Genomic DNA, 23978 nt, shown 5'->3' on the forward strand with positions numbered 1-23978 from the left:
TGTACCCTCATTTAAAATTTTTGAAAAGAAGCAGTGTTGGCTACCTCGTCCTCCTCCTCAGGGCCAGATTAATGTAGGGGCTATTGGAGCTGCAGCTCCAGGCCCCTACCTTTTATATAGGCCCCGGGTTGGCCATATTCACTGTTACCGCTCTTCTGTCACTTGTAAACACAGAAGTCTGGCTTCTATGCTCGCTTCCCCAGGCAGCACCCTCAGAACCTCCCCACACAGCGTGAAGGCCGGACAAGGAGGGACAGTTGGCGATGCATGGATGTGTTTATGGGCTTCAGAGACAGCATCCCATGTTGAATTAGGCATGCATGGCTGCACCCTTCCTCCTCTGGGTGCATGGCAAGGCACGGCCCTTAAGGCCCTTCAAAATCCTCAGCACCAAGCCCATGATGCTGTTAATCCGGCCCTGGTCCTCCTCCACCGCCGCTTCCACCTACACCGCCCATAGGTGTGCGCAGCCTATTGCATTAAGGTGTGCACCCCAAAGTTGAAATACACATGCATGTGTTTGCCAGCAGGGAGAGTAATGTATCGGGGCCATGTACCTGTAGGCAAGGAGAAATAGAGCAGAGCAGGTCCCAGGGAGATCTTTCCCATCTCCTCACTGGCAATGCTATGTGCCCTAGGTGATTAGGGTGTGCCCAGGCACACCCAGCACACCCTGTGCGCACGCCTATGTCACCGCCACATCCACCACCACCTCAACCTCCCTCCTACTCCATATGGGCCTCGTCCTTCAGAGATGAAGAAGAACATTGTTTTATTTTTCTGTTTTTTTTTTGTTGTTTTAAGTTATTTCCCTATCCACATTTGTTTGCAGAGCACTTGCCATGCTCTTAATTACGTTTTGCTGCCATTTGCAGCACTCTAGCCCTTTCCTTTGGTGTTTTAGAGCCATTTTAGTGCCTTAAAGTTCGGGTCCCCATTGACTTCAATGGGGTTCGGTGTCCGGGAAAAGTTCGGTAAAAGTCCGGGACACGGACCCGGACTTTTTTTTAAAGTTCGGCCGAACCCGTCGAACACGGACATCTAGGTGTTCGCTCAACCCTAGTTACAACCAAAAAATTAAATTTATTTTATTGGGATTTTATTTGATAGAACAGCACAAAGTGGCACATAAATGTGAAGTGGAAAGAAAATTAGAAATGGGTTTAACAATTTTTTTTTACAAATGAATATGTAAAAAGTGTGGCGTTCATTTGTATTCACCCCCCTTTACTCTGATACCACTGGCTAAAATCTAGTTAAGCCAAGTGCCTTCAGAAGTCCCCTAATTAGTAAATAGAGTCTACCTGTGAGTAATTTAATCTCAGTATAAATACAGCTATTATGTGAAGCCCTCAGAGGTTTGTTAGAGAACCTTAATGAACAAACCGCATCATGAAGGCCAAGGAACACACCAGACAGGTCAGGGATAAAGTTGTGGAGAAGTTTAAAGCAGTGTTATGTTATAAAAAACGATTCCAAGCTTTAAACATCTCAATGAGCACCGTTCAATCCATCATCAGAAAACGGAAAGAGTATGGCACAGCTGCAAACCTACCAAAACATGACCATCCACCTAAACTTCCAGGCCGAGCAAGGCGAGCATTATTCAGGTGGGGATATTTGTCTAGCACATAAAATCCCAATAAAATATATTTACATTTTTGGTTGTAACATGACAAAATGTGGAAAATTTCAAGGGGTATGAATACTTTTTCAAAGCACTTTATTTGTCCATTCACACATAGGCTTTTAGCAGCATTTAGTGGCAGGGACTTTTAGAGGCAGGAAAAAAAACCCACTGACAGTGCGCCCAGGAGCCGCAGAGTTTTGGCAAAAACGTGTCTAAACGCATCCAAACTAACTAACACTAGGCCCGTTAAGCGCTTGAGCATCAATTAATTTCAATGGCCAGCATAATTTATTATTCTGGCCAATGAAATTAATTAATGCCCAAGCTCTTGATGCCTGTAAATGCACCTAAAAGCTTGTAAAAGCGTTAGACACTTTTCCAAGCGATGGGCTTTTTTCTGCCAAAATGCTTCTAGAAGAGTTTGGAAATCATCCTGTGTGCATTAGGCCATTACATAGAGGAGATTGCTTTGCTTTGTAGTCCACAGAAATTATAAGAGAAAGCAGATAACATTGTTTGAAATATCAGCTCAGTACACAGGAAGTTACATGGACAGCAGATGTCTGACTCAATAGGCATTTTTCTGTACCTGCACAAAATGTATTTGGCTTCAATACAGAAAACTAAGGCAGCCACCACATCTAGGCACTGCTAAGCTGCAATACATTACATTTTTGTTCTTGGGTTTAGACATAAAGGAGCTTAACAGAAGCTATGGGGAGTAACAGTCAGAGCAGTCAGGTGCACATTGTGAAATCAGTTGTGAAAATGGGGATCATTCAGCAGATAGGAATCAGCTTATGTGCACCTTTTTTCAAGTTTGACTAAACTGTTATTTTAATTCACCAACTGAATGTCTGTATAACCTTATTTCAACAATAAGCCTATAAAATATTGATTATGGTAATGAGAGACATAGCAATGCCACAAAAACAATTAAATTATATGCTCAGTTTCTGAACTTTTTTCGAGCTACTAAAATTTTGGGCGTAGCGAATGCCGGCAAAGAGAACGTGGACATTGTGTATGATTTTTTGCACTTGGACACACACAGTCTGTGAAACAATGCCAACTCCAGATGCCTCCAACTATATTTTTCCTTGAACATTTTCACCCCATAAAATTCTTTTTAATATGATTTTAGAGACCTCTCGCTGGTGAGTAGTCCTTGAGGAACAGTTCCAGATATTTGGAGACTGAATTAAGTTACGGTTTCTGGAGTTTTCTTTACCCATGAAAAACATATTACAGTCAGTAAGAGTGACATTCTCAGCTACAATTATGGCTGCAAAAATCACACTTACTCTGTCCAAAAAAGAAAGCAGTGAAACATAAGGGGCATAGCAGGTAATGGTTGACAGCTCTCCAGGTAGTAGGTCATCCATTGCAAAGCACAGTAAATGGTTCCCATTTCTGTTTAAGGATCTAATTATTTCACAGCAAGAAAATAGCAGCCAGCTAGAGCACGTTCCACACTCTTACTGAGACAGCAGCCAGCCAGGACAGCTGAAGCCCCTTCATACGTCATTCATCAGCCAGGCCACACAAGTTCCTTATGCCTTGTCCTGTTAATAATCAACGAGCACAAGTCTGGCCCACTGAAGTTTTTATACATCCCATCTGAGAGGAATCTATCAGACTGGATGACTTGCATGCTCCTCATACCTCTCCAGGAGTCCAGTCGGAAGATTTCCCTGTTAGCAATGGGGATAGCCTGCACAGAAAAAAAATGTTGCGCCGTCCTTTAAAACCCATATCTGTGGTCCACACACCTTCCTGCCAGGATGACACCTTTTCCCTTGTGCCATTTATCTGTCTTTACATGTCGTTCTTGCATGGTGGGTTAGCATAACTTCCATTGTCAATAGAGCCATTTCTTTGTCACCCAAACAACCTTTTAAACCAAAGTCTGGTTCAGTGCTCCCACTTCTGTCACTGTTGTGACGGGTCTGCTTTTTTCTGAGGCTCATTTGCAATGACACAGGCTTATCAGGCTTGTCCTGGCTCCTGTCAAACTTGCAATCATGCCCTAGACCTCAAAGCCTAGACCTCAAAGCCATTGACCTTGTTTAATGTGTTTAATCTGCTTCTAATGAGCACTTCAGTGTTTACCTTAAATTTACATTTTAACCACTTAAGCCCCGGAGGATTTTCCTGCTAAACGACCAGGGGGTATTTTGCGATTCGGCACTGCGTGACTTTAACGGACAATTGCGCGGTCGTGCGACGCTGTACCTAAACGAATTTGACGTCCTTTTTTTCCCACAAACTGAGCTTTCTTTTGGTGGTATTTGATCACCTGTGCGATTTTTACTTTTTGCGCTATAAACAAAAAAAGAGCGTACATTTTGCAAAAATAACAATATTTTTCACATTTTTTTATATGAAATTCCCCCCCAAAAAAATGTAAAAATCAAAATTTTTTAACATTTTTGGCCAATTTGTTTTATGCTACATATGTTTGGTAAAAAAAATCGCAAAAAGCGTATTTTGATTGGTTTGCGCAAAAGTTATCGCGTTTACTAACAAAGGGAAGTAATTTTTGTTGTTTTTTTTTTTAACGCGTAATGGCGGCGATCTGTGATTTTTTTTGCGGTACTGCGACATTGCGGCGGACAGATCGGACCCTTGACTGACATTTTTGACACTTTTGGGGTTACCAGTGACATTTCTACAGTAATCAGTGCTATACATATGCACTGTTACTGTAAAAATACACTGGTAGTGAAGGGGTTAACTTTATTTGGGAGGGAGGGGCTGTGTGTATCCCTAGGGGCGTGCTTTCTACTGTGATTGGCTGTGGCTTGAGCTGTAAGGACACTGATCAATGGATCTACATACTAGATCCGAGTGATCAGTGTTTTTACAGCGAGGAGAATGACAGGTGGCTTGTTTACACAAGCTGCCTGACATTCTCCCTCTCCCCCGCCGATCGCCGAGTGACCGGCGGACATAGGGTCCGCTGGTCACACGCGCGGGGGGGTCCGTGACCACGCGGGAGCGCGCCTCCGCGGGCGCGCGCTCGCTCCCCAGAGCCTCACAGGCGAGCGACGTAGACCTACGTCACTCTGCCTGTGAGGGGCTGACTGCCGCAGTAAATATACTGTGAGCAGTCGGCAAGCGATTAATGTGGTTTTGCCAAGATTTCTCTTTTATGTTTTTGTTATTTCAATAAATATTAAAACTTTTAGATTAACCATAAGACTAGGTTCACACTTGTGGTTGTGGGTGCGGGATAGCGGATAAATCACACCTTAATCCCCCACAACTAAACCGCGCTGCTCCTTTGCATCTGACACTGCAGCGCATTTTCGGTTGTGGAAATTTGCACAGTGCAAAACATCATGCGATTTCCTTCCAGCTGCATTTTCAAAATGGATCAGGAACCCTTTTCCTGCATGAAACACAGGCACTGCAGCCCATTCAATTGAATGGCCTGCTGTGTTCACGCAAACATGTGTTGCTTTCAATGAGTTAGTCAACCTCACCAATTATTGTTACATAGTTGGTGAGGTTGAATAAAGACATCAGTCCAACCTATGTGGATGTGTGTATGCATTTATGTCTCTAGCACTTCTTATATCTCTGTATATTGGTTACACTAGGATGCCTGTCTAAGAGTTTTTGAAATCGTTAACACTTCCTGCTGACCCCACTGATTGTGCAAGGGAGTTTTACATCTTTACCCCTGTAGCACCCTACAGGGTAGGTGCTAGGTAAAAGTATAGTGGGCCTTGGCTGCCTAACAGCAGGGCCATTATTTCAACTGGTCTGTCATGTCTCCCAGGTGTGTCTGCTGAGAGGGGAGTCTCCCCGCTGGCTCCATGAGAGGATTCTTATTGGGCAGGGGAGGAAATCCAATGAGAGACACATTCAGGCCTGTATCTACCCCAGAAGGCAGATTCTGCCGCAGAGAATTCTGGGAGTGGGTATAAGTTTGAGAGGAACGCAGTGTCTTTGGCAGGAATCAGAGTCCCAGGAGGGAGAGTACGGATGTCTCTCCTCCTGTGAGAAGGATCGGGTGTCTCGGGTGGCTGCCTGGGAATCCAGAGAACGCTGAGTTTAGCTGCAGAGGGGATCCGGTGTGCCGAGGACCAGTGGAGGAAGAGGGGTTAGTTCCAAGAAAGCCTGCCAAGGTCATGCGTACTGTGAACTACCCTTAGGGGTCTGCCAAAAGTAGAGGGGATCACTCCAGAGAAGGTTCCGGGGATCCAGGAGTCAGCTGTAAAGGGGGTGCCTAGTCAGAGGACCCTGAAGTGTTAGAGGTGGTGTCTACTCTACTCAGCGGTTGGGCCCTGAAGAGCTAATGTGTACAGTGTGCAGTGTACAGAGTTAAGTAAGAGTTGCAGTGGCACAAGCAGTGACAAGGAGCTACCTCGGTCAGTGAAGGACTGAAGGGAGCTGTTCAGTGACTTTTGAGCTAAACTGAGTGTCAGGAGTCAAGTGTTCTACAGTCCTGGATCTTCTGAGTTAACAAACAAGTTAAAGTCGAAGTTCCAACACAAGTTCAGTGTAACAGTATCTTCAAACGCGAGGAATTACTGGTCGGCATTCAGCTGGTGTCAAGACAGCGCCAACGGGCATTTTTGTATAAAGTCCCAGTTAACCTAGTTGAGCCATCCAACTCATTCCCTTCGCCCATCCCCAAAATACAATAAACAAAACCAACCAAAGATGCCGGAGTGGTCAATGTCTCAATTCTTACACTTGGGTTCACAACTTAAATGTGCTAAAGGTGTCACCGGTGACAATGGCAACCCACGTCAGGCTCAAGGCCTGGAAATATTGCTACACCCCTCTAACAGTAAAGAACCCCTTACGCAGTTTAAGGTTAAACTGCTTCTCGTCTGACTTCATTGAGTGGTCATGTGTCTTCTTGAGTAGAGATGTATAGAACTGTTCGCCGGCGAACAGTTCCCGGCAAACTTAGCATGTTCGCGTTCGCCGCTGCCGGCGAACATATGCGATGTTCGGTCCGCCCCCCATAAGACATCATTGAGGCAAACTTTGACCCTGAACTTTACAGTCAGCAGGCACATTTCCAGCCAATCAGCATACCTCCCTCCCACACCCTACCACCTCCTATAAATAAGCAAGGGCAGCATCCATCTTAGATCATTCTGAAGCAGTGTGTGTAGTGAAAGTAGGGAGAGCTGCTGCTGCTGCTGCTGCTGTTAAGCTAGGGACAGTTAGTCAGTGTTCCTGGTCTTGCAGTGTTCTTGGTCCACTACTGCTGTAAGGACAGCACCCCAAAAAGCCCTTCTAAGGGCTGGTATTTGTGTCATTTTTTTTTTTTATATATATATATATATATCTAGCGTCCCCAAAAGCCCTTTTAAGGGCTGGTAATTGAGTTGTTTCTTCTTATATATATATATATATCTATCTATCTAGTGTCCCCAAAAGCCCTTTTAAGGGCTGGTAATTGAGGTTTTTTTTTTTATTTATATATATACATATACAAAAGCCCTTTTAAGGGCTGGTAAGGTAATAGAGTTTTTTTCTATATATATATATATATATATATATATATTGTACACTGTGACTGCAGTTGCCTGCCCGCTGTGTGTGAGAGGCCACAGACCTACCACAGACTGTACTGTGTGCACACCACACTCATTTCGGGTGGCACAGGCACAGTACCTGGCATTTTAAAAAATATTTTTTTTTTCCTCTGTCATAATTGCAGTGAGTGCTGTGTCAGGTCCACAGAGTGCACTGTACCCACTGCAGTGCACTGCCCACCACTGATATATATACGGTGGCACAGCATCTTGTTGCAATAAATTGAAAAAAAAAATATTTTTTATTATTGCAGTTGCCTGGGCTGCCAGTGACTGTCAGGTCCACAGAGTGTACTGTGCCCACTGCAGTGCCACTTTGTGCCCACCCACCACTGATATATAAGGTGGCACAGCAGCTTGCAAAGTAAAAAAAATATATTTTGTTTTTAAATTGCAGTTGCCTGGGTGCCAGTGACTGCTGTCAGGTCCACAGAGAGTGTACTGTGCCACTGCCCACCCACCACTGATATATAAGGTGGCACAGCAGCTTGCAAAGTAAAAAAAAATATATTTTTTTTTAAATTGCAGTTGCCTGGGTGCCAGTGACTGCTGTCAGGTCCACAGAGAGTGTTTCTGTGGACCTTTTCCTGTTTTTTGTTTTACATATTTCCCCATGTGTGCAGTGTTGTCTGTGTCATAGCTCAACTGATAGGCATGTTTGCCTTGGCATATCATATTTCAGCTTGCCAGAAAGAAAAAAAGACAGCTGGAAAGACACTGCATTAGTTTTCTACTAAAAATTATAAGAAAAATGCTGTTTTTTTGGGGTTCTGGACATACTACAGAGCTGAAACTTGACAGGTACACTTTTTAGACCCCCCAGACACTAAATACAAAAAATGACATGCCTGCCTAAAAAAATGCCCGATAAATGCCTGCAAGAAAAAAAGCCAGCCGCAGAGAAGCCATATTCCTGAAAATATAAGAAAAATGCTGTTTTTTAGGGGTTCTGGACATGCTACAGAGCTGAAACTTGACAGGTACACTTTTTAGACCCCCCAGACACTAAATACAAAAAATTACATGCCTGCCTAAAAAAATGCCTGCTAAATGCCTGCAAGAGAAAAAGCCAGCCGCAGAGAAGCCGTATTCCTGAAAATATAAGAAAAATGCTGTTTTTTAGGGGTTCTGGACATGCTACAGAGCTGAAACTTGACAGGTACACTTTTTAGACCCCCCAGACACTAAATACAAAAAATGACATGCCTGCCTAAAAAAATGCCCGCTAAATGCCTGCAAGAGAAAAAGCCAGCCGCAGAGAAGCCGTATTCCTGAAAATATAATAAAAATGCTGTTTTTTAGGGGTTCTGGACATGCTACAGAGCTGAAACTTGACAGGTACACTTTTTAGACCCCCCAGACACTGAATACAAAAAATGACATGCCTGCCTAAAAAAAATGCCCGATAAATGCCTGCAAGAGAAAAAGCCAGCCGCAGAGAAGCCGTATTACTGAAAATATAATAAAAATGCTGTTTTTTAGGGGTTCTGGACATGCTACAGAGCTGAAACTTGACAGGTACACTTTTTAGACCCCCCAGACACTGAATACAAAAAATGACATGCCTGCCTAAAAAAATGCCTGCTAAATGCCTGCAAGAGAAAAAGCCAGCCGCAGAGAAGCCGTATTCCTGAAAATATAAGAGAAATGCTGTTTTTTAGGGGTTCTGGACATGCTACAGAGCTGAAACTTGTCAGGTACACTTTTTAGACCCCCCAGACACTAAATACAAAAAATGACATGCCTGCCTAAAATAATGCCCGCTAAATGCCTGCAAGAGAAAAAGCCAGCAGCAGAGAAGCCGTATTCCTGAAAATATAAGAAAAATGCTGTTTTTTAGGGGTTCTGGACATGCTACAGAGCTGAAACTTGACAGGTACACTTTTTAGACCCCCCAGACACTAAATACAAAAAATGACATGCCTGCCTAAAAAAATGCCCGCTAAATGCCTGCAAGAGAAAAAGACAGCCGCAGAGAAGCCGTATTCCTGAAAATATAATAAAAATGCTGTTTTTTAGGGGTTCTGGACATGCTACAGAGCTGAAACTTGACAGGTACACTTTTTAGACCCCCCAGACACTGAATACAAAAAATGACATGCCTGCCTAAAAAAATGCCCGATAAATGCCTGCAAGAGAAAAAGCCAGCCGCAGAGAAGCCGTATTCCTGAAAATATAAGAGAAATGCTGTTTTTTAGGGGTTCTGGACATGCTACAGAGCTGAAACTTGACAGGTACACTTTTTAGACCCCCCAGATGCTAAATCCAAAGAAATTTTTTATTTTTATTTTTTTTTAATTTTTCCAATAATTGGCTCTCTATCAAAAAATTATAATTTTAGGTTCGCGACATCACTATTCTTGAGCGACCTGGGACAGAACAGTTTTCCCCCCTATGCTAGAATCGCCATTTAGATATTTATATATTGTGCTCATATCTCCTCTTAAGCATCTCTTCTCCAGGGAAAATAACCTTAGTGTTTGTAGCCTTTCTTCATAACCGAGGTCCTCCAGCCCTCTTATCAGTTTAGCAGCCCTTCTGTAAACTCTCTCCATTTCCAGCACATCCCTCCTGAGGACTTTTAAACAGAACTGGATGGCATATTCAGGATGTCACTGTACCAGAGTTAGGTAAAGTGGTAGAATTATAGATTTCTTGAGTAAATCCTCTTTTTTAATGCATGCAAATAATCTGCTGGCCTTGCTTGCTGCAGCTTGACATAGCATGCTATTGCTGAGTCTGTCATCAACTAGGATCCCCAGATCCTTTTCCATCCATCATTTCCCCAGGGGTTCAAAAATCATCCGGATGGACTAGAACTATCTGTGTGTATATATACGTATGTTTAAAGAAGATAAATCCACATTTTTTATATGTTTGAAATTTACATTTATTTATTTTTCACAGACAGGGCATGCAATATATTGATGAAATTAAATATATACTACCTTACACACGAATGTTTCATGTTATTTAAAGAGACAGATATTTTTTGTTTATTTGTTCTGCTTTTGAAATGCACATATACCATTCGCACATTCTTGTCCCATGCCAATAAAAGGGACCGTAACCATTTATTTACTTGGATTTTTCACTTGATATGTTTATGTTTTGTGACATTCAAAACAGACGCTGAGTATCGCTACCCTCTGGACACGCCATTGTAATCAGTTTTCTATCCAAATAAATACACTATTGTTGATACCAGCAGACCTCAAATTGAAAATTAAGCATTTGTGGGGTACTACAGAAAACGCTTCGGCAAAATCTACATACACTGTACATCCACAGACCTTTCCTTATCCAGGTTACAGCTCACTTCCTCATGGTAACAGGTTGGTCTGGCAAGATTGATCTTTCATAAACCCATTTCATAAACCCATCCTGGTTACTACTAATATTATTTTCATCATCATATGAAATCATCTTAATATGGTCTCTTATCATCCCCTCCAACAATTTACAAACTATTGATGTATGGCTGACTGGCCTGTAGTTTCCTGGTATGCATTCCGCCAGTCCACTGGTACCATTCCGGTTAGTAAGCTATCCTTAATGACTGAGAATTTCAGTCTAGCTATGACCTGACTAAATTATTTGAGGACTCTCGGGTGGAATCCACTTGGCCCTGGTGATATAATGAAGCACTGTAAAGCAAGAAACAAAGCCTGTAAATGTAGTGAGCAAAAACGGTTGCCCCCTCATGTACAAACATATATTAGTTGAGAAATCCCGTCACTGAATTAAGATATTGGAAGCCAGTGGGAAAACAAAGTTAGACTAACCATAAGAAGAACTTTAATATTAGATGTGAGATAAAGCTCACTGGGCTGTTACAGTTGTGCTATGAATTATGTTATTTGTTAAATTGATCAGCTCTGTGAATCTTACCACATCATCTCGGTCTTCCCACTCTACTTCCGATAAATCCACACTGCTGTAGTTGGGTTTCCTTCTTTTTTTCCCTTCTTCATACTGTTGGAAATTAAAATAAGTAAAACAACTGGTTTAAAAGAGTTTATTAGTTTCATGCAATGACGTTTGTTGATTTACAAAAAAAAAGATAGTTTTAACCTACAGTCTAACTAGAAGGAGGAAAGTATTCATAGTACCTGTAGTAAGGATCACTCTTCAAATAGAGATTTTAAATTAACAGCAAAATTCTGACTGATAGCTATGGGATATACACCAATCAGCCATAACATTATGACCACAGACAGGTAACGTGAATTACAATCATTATCTTGTTACAATATCACCAGAAAATGGGTGAGATATATTAGGCAGAAATTGAACATTTTGTCCCTGAAGTTGATGGGCTGAAAGCGGAAAAACACGGGCGAGCGTAAGGATTTGAGAAACTTTGACAGGTGCCAAATTGTAATGGCTAGACGACTGGGTCAGAGCAACTCCAAAACTACAGCTCTTGTAGAATATTTCTAGTCTGCAGTAGTAAGGAACTACCAAATGTGGTCCAAGGAGGAAGAAATTAAGTGAACTAGAGACAGTCCAATCCAATAGAAGAGCTACTGTAGCTCAAATTACTGAAAAAGTTAATGCTGGCTCTGCTAGAAAGGTGTCAAAACACACAGTGCATTGCAGTTTGTTGTGTATTGGACTACGTAGCAGTACAATGGTCAGGGTGTCCATGCAGACCTGTGTCCACAGCCTAAAGTCCATGCAATGAACATGTGAGCAACAGAACTGGCCAATGGAGCGATGGAAGAAGATGGCCTGGTCTGATGAATTCAAGAATGGTTTGAGGAAAACAAATTGGCCTCCAAATTCTCCAAACCTCCATCCAGTTAAGCATCTGGGGTGGCCCCACCTTGCAAGTTCCAGGACTTAAAGAATCTGCTACTGACAGATACCATACCATACATCAAAGTTCAAGTGGAGTACATGTCTTGGAAGACTATCATGAGTGGTCATAATGTTATGACTGATCGGTGTATGTGTGTGTGTAAATATATATATATATATATATATATATTGCCTTTAGTTTCACTTGACCCTCCCTTCTAGATTGTAAGCTCTAACGAGCAGGGCCCTCTAGTTCCTCCTGTTTTGAACTGTATTGTAACTGTATTGTCTTCCTTCACATTGTAAAGCGCTGCGCAAACTGTTGGCGCTATATAAATCCTGTATAATAATAATAATAATAATAATAATAATAATAATAATAATATATATATACAGTGGGTACGGAAAGTATTCAGACCCCCTTAAATTTTTCACTCTTTGTTATATTGCAGCCATTTGCTAAAATCATTTAAGTTCATTCTTCTTCCTCATGAATTTACACATAGCACCCTATACTGACAGAAAAACACAGAATTGTTAACATTGTTGCAGATTTATTAAAAAAGAAAAACTGAAATATTACATGGTCCTAAGTATTCAGACCCTTTGCTCAGTATTTAGTAGAAGCCCCCTTTTGATCTAATACAGCCAGGAGTCTTTTTGGGAAAGATGCAACAAGTCTTTCACACCTGGATTTGGGGATCCTCTGCCATTCCTCCTTGCAGATCCTCTCCAGTTAGGTTGGATGGTAAACGTTGGTGGACAGCCATTTTTAGGTCTCTCCAGAGATGCTCAATTGGGTTTAAGTCAGGGCTCTGGCTGGGCCATTCAAGAACAGTCACGGAGTTGTTGTGAAGCCACTCCTTCCTTATTTTAGCTGTGTGCTTAGGGTCATTGTCCTGTTGGAAGGTAAACCTTCGGCCCAGTCTGAGGTCCAGAGCACTCTGGAGAAGGTTTTTGTCCAGGATATCCCTGTACTTGGCCGCATTCATCTTTCCCTCGATTGCAACCAGTCGTCCTGTCCCTGCAACTGAAAAACACCCCCACAGCATGATGCTGCCACCACCATGCTTTACTGTTGGGACTGTATTGGACAGGTGATGAGCAGTGACTGGTTTTCTCCACACATACCGCTTAGAATTAAGGCCAAAAAGTTCTATTTTGGTGTCATCAGACCAGAGAATCTTATTTCTCACCATCTTGGAGTCCTTCGGGTGTTTTTTAGCAAACTCCATGCGGGCTTTCATGTGTCTTACACTGAGGAGAGGCTTCCGTCGGGCCACTCTGCCATAAAGCCCCGACTGGTGGAGGGCTGCAGTGATGGTTGACTTTCTACAACTTTCTCCCATCTCCTGACTGTATCTCTGGAGCTCAGCCACAGTGATCTTTGGGTTCTTCTTTACCTCTCTCACCAAGGCTCTTCTCCCCCGATAGCTCAGTTTGGCCGGACGGCCAGCTCTAGGAAGGGTTCTGGTCGTCCCAAACGTCTTCCATTTGAGGATTATGGAGGCCACTGTGCTCTTAGGAACCTTAAGTGCAGCAGAAATCTTTTTGTAACCTTGGCCAGATCTGTGCCTTGCCACAATTCTGTCTCTGAGCTCTTCAGGCAGTTCCTTTGACCTCATGATTCTCATTTGCTCTGACATGCATTGTGATCTGGAAGGTCTTATATAGACAGGTGTGTGGCTTTCCTAATCAAGTCCAATCAGTATAATCAAACACAGCTGGACTCAAATGAAGGTGTAGAACCATCTCAAGGATGATCAGAAGAAATGGAAAGGACCTGAGTTAAATATATGAGTGTCACAGCAAAGGGTCTGAATACTTAGGACCATGTGATATTTCAGTTTTTCTTTTTTAATAAATCTGCAACAATGTCAACAATTCTGTGTTTTTCTGTCAGTATGGGGTGCTATGTGTACATTCATGAGGAAGAAGAATGAACTTAAATGATTTTAGCAAATGGCTGCAATATAACAAAGAGTGAAAAATTTAAGGGGGTCTGAATACTTTCCGTACCCACTGTATATATATATATATATATATATATATATATATATATATATATATATATATATATATATATATATATATATATATATATATATATATATATATATATATATATATATATATATATATATATATATATATATATATATATATATATATATATATATATATATATATATATCACTTAGTTTCACTTTCTTTCCTGAAAACACATTAGGAACAGAAAGAAAACGCCCCCAAGGTGATGAGAATAGCTCCCTTAGATCCCTTTAATGCGATGTGATCACTTTTCAAAGGTGAATTAACAGTGATTTGCAAGTGTTCGGGAGGTTATACTGCCACCTCCTGAATGCCTTTTTTCAATGCCAAGGGGGATTTAACACTGAAATACCACGCTGCAACAAGTCCAGCTGGCTTTATTGGGCACATTTGACAAGTGGCACCACCTGCCAAATGCAATATGTCAAGTTAAATTAGCCACATTACGAAGCATCGCAAGAGTGGCAATGTGATCAGATTTAAGAAGCTGTCATGGTAATTTTTAAGGGTCAGGGGCAGTAAAAACATGAATCAAATGCCTGTCTTCACCACCCCTTTGTCACCTAGTTGAGTTTGGAACAGATATACTATGGAAGACTTCCTTTCATGTCCTGTCCAGTAACAACTGTACAATTTTGGATTCCCCACAACTTTCTATATCATTGACAGTGGTCACTAGGACAGATAAAGAGGGTAAATACCTATGTGAAAAAAAAAATTAATAAACTGGATTTAGATATACTTTAACTGTTGCAATAATTTCTTCTACATACCATATATATTATAATAATATTGAAATCACTGGTTTTCACTGCAGTATAATGTCCAGGTGCATGCTTGCATTATCCAGGTTACTGGCAAAATCTAGCATGGTGGCATCTTAATACAGCTTTCTGAGATTTAGCCCTTTTACATGTGAAAAAGGAGCCTAGTTCAGCGGCAATAAAGAGATAGGTGAAATGCAGACTCCAGTGATATTTTACTAGCGGCACAGGGATGTACAAGACAAGGTCCTATGCTGCCTTACAGAGGCAGGAGTGGAAGCATCTCCCATGAGATTGCACTTCGGCTGATACTAATTTTCATTGTTTCCATTACAGATGTCCTGCTCTAGTGGAGTCACTAGGGTTGGTGTCACCTGGTGCAGAAAAACATGGTGTCACCCTCCCCCACCTTAGTACAGATTAAACTCCCTTCCAGCCCCGTTCCCTGGCATTGAATTGTCAAATCTCCACAATGAGTCTCCCTCGGCTCTGAGGGCTCTGTGAGGCCAGAGATGGTGCTGCAGTGCACATATAACAGCCACTTGCAACACACACCAAATAACATTGTTGGGTAGTCACAGAATAATCATTGTGCATTTCCTCTGCAGTCTTTAGGCAGTTCATCTTATGCAGACTCTCAGCTCCACTGAATGCTATAGAAGTCTCCCTCTTTGCTGACCACACCTCCGCCCACTTCCTGAACTGCAGATGTTGCTCTCCACTCAACCTGCCCTTTCACAGTGTGTCACTGTGAAAAAGTAAACTCAAAAGGCCCAGGCTAGCCGGGTGCCCTGCTCTGCATCCCATGACTGTACACCGACACAAAGCATGAGCGGAATTGTAGTCCATCCCTTGCCACAGCGCCCTACTTTGTCTGCAGATAAAGACTACAACTCCTGGGCCCTCTGAGTTTACTTTTCCCCAGTGACATAGTTTGACAGGGGAATTGTGACCCCCGTGACCCCTGTAGCTATGTCAGTGGGTATCATCCCTCTGGTGAGTGTCATCTGGGTGCAGTCCACACTACCCACACCCCCCCATGGTGACGCCACTGTCCTGTTCCACAACTACATAGGCAACTGCTATGGTTACATAGGGGTTGATTTGCTTAACCTTCCTGGCGTATGATTCTTTCGGATTATATATATACACATATACATATATATATATATATATACATAAAAAGTACAGTAAAACTGCAGGAAAGGGCACTGGGGGGCAAACTAATGTGAATTTATTTTATTTTGAATTGTATCAGTGTGTTTGGTGTGTTTTACATTTGAATTTGCCTCCGGTTCCACCCCTCTGCAAGCGTCACGTCGCATGAGACAGAAGCCAGGCACACAGAGGATCGGGAGGAAGATCCGCCGCCACAAACCGCCGGGATACATCGCTGGATCCCAGTGACAAGGTAAGTAACCCCTCTACCAGGATCCACCGAATGTGGCTCGGGGTTACTGCTTTTGGTACTGAAATTTAACCCCGAGCCACACTCGGGAATACCGCTAGGAAGGTTGAACTGGAGAGAGCAAAATCTGGTGCAGCTGTGAATGGTAATCAATCAGCTTTTAACTTTAGTTTGTTCAATTAAGCTTTGACAAAGAAAAAAAAAAAACTGGACATTGATGGGTTTATATGCAGAGCTGCACCAGATTTTGCAGTTTTAGTAAATGAACCCCATAGTGTATTATCGGAACCTTATTTGGCCATTGTACTTCCACAGGCACCCTGAAATGATGATACTCTTTGGTGCAAACGTCACCCATTTTGTTGTATGATTATTAAGAAACGAGTGCTTTTTCAACTGTACACAACAAAAAACTAAACATGTTTATGGTTTCATGTTTTGTGAACTATAAAGAGACTTCTGACTCCTCTAAACCTTTTTGCATTCATTCCCAGAGGTCTTTTCTGAAATTAGCCAAAAATGTACAGAAGTAGCCAGAAGAGGGAAAGCAAAGAAGGAAAAGTTATCAAAATGTATACATTTTTAGGCTTGATGCTTTTAAACCATGATGGCCTATACACTTGGCCACAAGTAGCAATATGGAAAATACAACCCTGTGGCTTATTGCTTAGCACTGTGGTCCTAGATGCAGTAGATATTTGCATGGTGTTTGCATGTTTGCCTGTGTTTTTGTGGGTTTGCTGATCACGCTCTAGTTTCCTCGCTCTGTTCAGGTTTGATGTGATTTTAGCTGTATTGCAGCACTACCATCAAAAACATCCCAGTACTATGTTACTTTTTTTTATTTGCATCAACATTTAAATTTTCAGGTCAAGCTTTACCCCAAAAGTTTTAGTTTAATACTGCTTTAAATGTTCTGGACTTGCTTTTGGATGGTTTCCTTCTTGTCAAAAATTTTTTGACAAAAACAAAAAGTTTTGACTAATTGTTAGAACAAGAGAACACCCCAGTTCTCTTATTCTAACATTTTGTCTAAACTTTTTGTATCAGTACTGCTTAAACCAACAAGAAGGAAACCATCCAAAAGCAAGCCTAGAACATTTAAAGCAGTATTAAACCGAAAAGCAAACATTTATAATATTGCAGCTTACCGATTCTTAGATGTGATGGCTGCATTTGTTTTCTTTTTTATGATTCCTTTTTTCTATTTGAATATATAAGTCTGCTGTTTTTCAAAAGAACAAGGTCTCTTGCAGTTACAGGGATGAGACAAACCAACTATCACTTGCAGGGGTGCTTAAAATTATCAATCTTTATTTATTCCTGTAAAACCTTTATCCTAAAAGGAAAAAACTGTTGCTATAATTGCTTATAAAGTGTTAGCTGGAGTTTGGCTTCGGTTTGTTACTGTATTTAAATCTGCTAGTACATCTAACACTCATCTCCTTCCAAACTGACAATGCTTTTCTCCAAATGTGCCCCTGTGTACCTTCCTCCAGGGTAGAGGCACTTTAATACAGGAGGTGTGTTACAGGCCAGATCACCAGGTGAAAGCAGAGGGAAAAAAATCCTAAAAAAGAAAATGAATGCAGCCACCACATCTAGGTGTACGTTTAGTAAACTGAGAAGTTTTCTCTCAGTTCACTTCTCAGCAATTCTCAGAGAAAAATTATCAACTCTGGCACCCAGTTTAGGTGGTCGAGAACTTCAATTCTCAAAGGGTGATCAGAGGAGAATTTTTTTCTCTGAAAACGGCCGTGATCCCTGTATAACTGGGTGGACTGCCTGTAATCTCACGAGATTTTGTGAGATTACAGTGCCGCCAAGTTTAAAAAGTGAAACCAAAGTTTAAAAGCACTCGTAATGACATGTTCTGACACATGAAAACTAACTGAATATCTATCTATCTACACACACACACATATACAGTATATATACATACAGTGTATATACATACAGTATATATATATATATACACCAGTACATACAGTGTATATATATATATATATATATATATGTATATATATATATATACACCAGTACATACAGTATGTATATATATATATATATATATATATATATATATATATATATACATACACCCATACATACATACCATATATACATATATATATATATATATATATATATATATATATATATATATATTTTTTTTTTTTTTTTAATTTTGAACCCCCTGGTGCTGATATATCAGAAGAAAGAAGTCTTCTTCCTCTATCACACCAGCTTCTCCCACTGATTCTCCACCTCTGAGCTGGAGAATCTGGAATGGAGATATTTCAGAATAACGTCTGTGAGATCTTCAGATCTCACTTTTCTAAACTGGCCATTTGTGACAGAAGCGGTCATGTACTGTGATGAGAAGAGAAGAACATGTTCTCTGCTCCTCATCTCAGCTAACTAAACGGTAACTCATCAGAGATCAGTCGTGATCCTCAGGATCACGGCTTTTCTCTGTTTATTAAAAGTACACCCTAATGACTTGTAAACTGCAATATATCACATTTTTGGGTTTGGGTTTAATACCGCCTTAAATATTAGTGCAAATAAAAAAAAAAGTTAAAAAAATAAAAAACATATGTTTTTTCCTACTGCCCAGAAACATATCATTAGCCATGCTAATCATAAATGACTAAATTGGCCATTATAAAGTGTTTGTATGATTGTGGTAGAGATAGGGTATGATAAGCTCTTCTGGGAGAGGAAATGATGCAAATGGTTTTATGCACTCATTGAGAGCACTCATTAAATTTTAGTACAATAAACTGAAACAAATAATATACAAAGGGTATCTGATCTTTAGTAAGCATGATTCTTCCATAATAGATTCCAAACTTCTATTGAGTTTCTTTAGTTTTATTCAATGTTGGCATCATCAGCGATATGGAAAGGATCCAAATTACTAACATGTAATGAGTTATAATACTTTTGATTTGTAAATTTGTGTAATTATTTTAGGTGTGTGCTAGTAACTAACTACTACACTTTGCCAAATCAAAGGTATTTTGCGTGCAATGATGAGTGATACCATACAGTACAGCAAGTAAATTACATGGTGCTCCAAGTTTTTTTTTTTTTTTTTTTTCTTAGTACTTTGCACTCTGTTTATACTTGCCAAGTAGTTTAATTGGTTTTGCTATCTTGCATCTTAATTACATGTTTTTTTTAGTGTATAGTTGACATATAGTACATACTATGATCAACCTGATAGGGGTCTTGGAAAATTTGTCTGTTTTCACTATGGAAATGGAACAATACTGGTGATGTTTTGGGGGCTCACTAGTTCCACTTTTATCTGGCTCTGTATGTAAGTTGCACACAATTAGTACATTTTTAGGATATACAGAATATGTATATATTTCTTCTATCTTTAAAGTATTTACAGTGGTCACTATTCTGTAGAAGATTAGCATTAGTCTAAGTCAGGCATGCTCAACTCTGCGGGCCAAATGTGGCCCGTGGAGCCGTCTGATGTGGTCTGCAATCTCAAACCTATGGCAACCCACAAAGCCATTGGCTGCACGCTGCTCTAATGAATGATTGCCGGTCCTCCACAATCCTGGTGGCTGGCATACACAAGCAACTATTGGGGCTGGTGCCCCATTCTTCTCTTTCATTACTAACACAAAGACACGGGGAGAAGAGTCTTTTGCCGAGTGAATTACATCTAGAGGCCTCGCTACTGAGGTTCCGAAGGTGCATTCTCACAGTTGTGTGATGAGCTTGGTATCATTCTAGGAGAATGTGTGTGCATTATGTTTCATTTTATCTTTGCCTAATAAGGAGATCGGTTGCACTACTAGACCACGTTGTTCTCTGGACTGTCATTTTTTTGTTTAGCTTGTCCACAGTCCATGTTTTGGCAATTCACATTATGGCTGCAAAGACCCTGATATAGTGAAGGCAGCGACACTGGTTCTGAGCTTTTTTGGCTGGTCACACCTGAGAGTGGGATTAATAGGGGATCTGGTTAGATTTTTGTTTTGGTGATTAAAGAGTGGGTAAACAACCAGCGTTGATTGATCCCAGGAAAAATGATGATTCTGAATGTTGTTTAAAATCTTCATTAAGCTATTCAAAATAAAAAAAATAAAAAATTATTTAATTGTGGCCCATGACCGGTTGCAAAAACACTTAGGTGGCCTGCGCTCTTCAAACGGTCGAGCACCCCTGATCTAAGTGGTAGCATTACCTTCATTACTTCCAGTAAAGCAAACACTGGTTGGTCACATTTCTGCAGAAATTCAGCAAAAAGATTTATTGCATGGAAATCCCTAATTGCCCCTATAACACACGCTTTCCTACAGTGGCCATGAATACATTACATTTGGACAACACTAAGAATCTGCCACTAAAGAGAACCTACTATTAAAACTGAACCTGTGAACACCAACCACCTTCACTATGGTTGGTGAAGACTATCCCACCTATGTGGGAGCCTCAGTGTTAATCACAAAAAGAAAATATATGTAAATATATATCTCCTTACTTCCCACACACACCTGGATATGAAGAGGCTAGAATAAGGTGACACTTGTGTGGCAAATTATGTTTTCTTGCTGCTACTTTCTGATCTTCTTTCTTTACCACTAATAAACACATGTGTATACTGTATATAGAAGCTATGAGGGCACAGTTCCCATTTATACATGTCTAGATTATTACTAGTTATCAAAATGTAATTTTCAGCTTTTTAATTCATAGGGCCCCCTGGCAGTTTATTGGATTGTGCCTAAGGGTCAATGCACAAATGATTTGAATCACAATGTCTGAATCTAATGCAGCAGTACTACATATCTCCACATATGATTGTTTGAAAGGCATAGTCCACTATTTAAGAAAAAATGCCCCCACAGTAAAATAAAAATATTCACTTATTGGAGCCTAAAAAGCATTGTAACCACTATCAGGGCATTATGGGTGCAAAGCACAGGGTCTTGCAGACTATTTCTCTAGTTCAAGTCCACATAGAGGTACCTACCTTAAGCTATGGGGCTGCGGGAAGTAAAAAATGGACTACAAAAGTGGTATTGTCACGGCACTTGTATTCCTTTGAGATTTATGAGTCTCTCTGCCCAGGTGGCAAATGGGGCTTGTAGTCTGTATTTGGATCTGTAGTTTGTAGACTGATGTGGCTGTGTGGGCTTGCAGCAGTTATTAATTCTGAAGAAATAACTCCAGGGAGAAGAACTTTCTAATTCCTATAAGTTAAGTGTGGTTTGACGGGGAATGGGGCCAAGTTTCATATTACACCCTAAGATAGAAATTATTTGACCGCAATACAAAGGCAGTCATTGTTGACTCCTCCCCCCCCCCCTAAAAAATGTTTTAGAACTTGCAAAGCTGAAATTGATTTACTATGAAGAACAGTGAATAGCAGAACTTTTTTTTTAGCATCCCCATGGTTTGTTTCCCTAGAAGTTCTGCCTTATTATAATGCTCAAAGAGTGTAACATTCCTGTCCCAACCTAGACAACCTTACATCAGGTAGGCTCAGATTCATCAGTGGTGACGTAAGACTTTTGCTCCTAGTTACTAATGCAGCCAGCATATTACTCGCACTTTTAAAACCCTAATACAATTACATACAGTAACACCAGAACATTTTAACAGAAGTATGGTCAAAGCTTTTTTGGTCATACTTCTCTGGTGGCCAACAAGGGTGCACTTACTTGTGCTCTTCTGTGACCCAAATTCAGTTGACCGCGGGGCTAAAGCCTGCTGTTGGCTGACGTCAATGTTTGGATCCACCCAGATGCCTGATAGGCAGCTGGATCAGCCTCTAAGCACGTCACTGAGAGCCCGAGCCAGCTGCTCCCACCTGGCACTCCCGTGATCGCTGGAGGGGTAGAGCAGAGAGTGATGACTGACAATATCAGTGACCAGATAATAACTGATAACAATTCTCTATAAAAAAAAGCTGAATCTTTTTTTTTGTGTGGATTCCCATTGGGGAGATTACCACTCCCTATTCTTCCTGATGACCATTGTAACTGGTAATTAGAAGTGATAGAAAATAAAAAATATGAGTTATTCTTGGAACAGGAATGGAGTGGAATAAAATGTGAGTTCTTTGCCCACTACTCTCATTGTGTGTTGGAGTGCCATTCTAAAACAATGACAGCACAACACGCAAAGTGTTGTTCGTAACCATGCTTTGCATTGATGTGCATTAAAAAGTGTTGTATATAGCATTACCATCATCAGGAAGAGTGATGACCATCATCAGGAAGAGTGATGCCCCATGAGTGTGGCAGGTGGGAATTCCTAAAATTTACTAGTCTCAGCACCAAATATCTAAGAAATATACAAAAATGTCTAATGATTCATCCTAGAGACAGCTACACAAATGGGAATTATCAAATTTCAAAGCTCCCATCTGTTAAAGTGACACTAAACAATATCCTTGTTCTCCAAAAATAATCCATATGCATTAACTTAATGGCCCTGTAATCCATTCTTCTTGAGACTTTTTCTTACTGTGTTTTCCTGCTAATCCGCTTTCAGAGACTGAAAGAGACAGACGGTTAGGGAGGGAGCCATAACACTGGACCCCCTCGCTACCTGGCAACCTGTCACCCTACCAGGTACCAAACCAATGACTGGTTGCAGTTAACCTTTTGTATCTGAAATGTGACTAGAAAATGTTGTGTGCTGTTACAGGCTGTTGAAGACTCAGACATTTGTGTGTGTTTGTGTGTGCCAGGACCCCACGTGCATCCCTTGAGTAATTTTAAAGCAGGCTTGTTGCAGCTAACAACTTTTACTAAAAGTGTGGCATGATAAACACAACATGGCAGAATGTCCTTTCCCTATCTAAAGCTAGTGGTGGCTGCCCCAGTGTACCTGTACAGGTAAAGTCCTTATGGGTGAAGTCTTTAGCTGGCATGTCTTGATGGGAGAAGTTAAGCTTGGGCAAATTCTAAAAGCTGATGCCCCATAGAGGAACTGCAAGTCTCAGCACATCCTACACAGTCCTGATCTTTTGTTCACTGCTCTGACCCGAGTCGACCCTTGAGATCCAAACCTTTGCCTTTTATATATCACAGGACAGGAGGCTGGACCCCAAAATGCCACAAAACTAGAGCAGTAGAACATAACAAAGGTGACCCTTCCTCTCCCCAACCTGGGCAGCCACACTAATCTTGCTTGTATTAACACAGTAGACAACCTGCCTACATACACATTAAGTTGTGGTCATGAGCATAGCTCTAAGTCCATAGTCCCTACTCCATCTCAGAAGCATGCAAAAGAGGGAGGCTACATTACTAAATACAGTGGGACTATGGAGAACAGTTGTAGCCACTTTCTAACAGGAACGATCACAGCAGCAAGAAAAAGGGAATTTGGGGGAGGCTGAGAGAAATAGAAGGGGCATTTTTGAGTGAGAAAACATACTTGAATAGATTTTTTCTTTAAACCAGAGTTTAGCATCACTTTAATGAGCAATTCCATAACAAGAGATTCTTCTTAACCCACAGTCAAGATCAGTGCAGTAAATATGACCATTACTATTCTGTATTCTGTATAAAAAAAGGTAGGTCACTCTGAATTTTGGCATATACGACGTTCTGCCCTCTGCTAATACTAAGGGGCATAATTATAAAGCAGTGGATCTAACATTTACCATACATTTACTGCCGGTGTATATTCCAAATGCATGTGTTTGAAAGTACAGTGATTGATTCACTACCAGTGAATGTTTGGGGAAAGTCACATTCACCATTTTGTCAATA

General features: G+C 40.9%; 1 protein-coding gene across 4 annotated transcripts in view; it reads right to left on the minus strand.

The window, feature by feature from the left end:
• Positions 1–23978, minus strand: part of CACNA2D3 (calcium voltage-gated channel auxiliary subunit alpha2delta 3) — a 1429924-nt gene that overhangs the window by 391672 nt on the left and 1014274 nt on the right. For all 4 annotated transcript variants that reach the window (XM_082265096.1, XM_082265095.1, XM_082265094.1 and 1 more), the window contains one exon: positions 11086–11169. In XM_082265096.1, the coding sequence (XP_082121222.1) occupies positions 11086–11169 (84 nt within the window). The remainder of the gene's footprint in view (positions 1–11085; positions 11170–23978) is intronic.

The sequence above is a fragment of the Pelophylax lessonae genome (genome assembly GCF_965119305.1).
Source record: "Pelophylax lessonae genome assembly, chromosome: 8".
Lineage (NCBI taxonomy): Eukaryota > Metazoa > Chordata > Amphibia > Anura > Ranidae > Pelophylax > Pelophylax lessonae.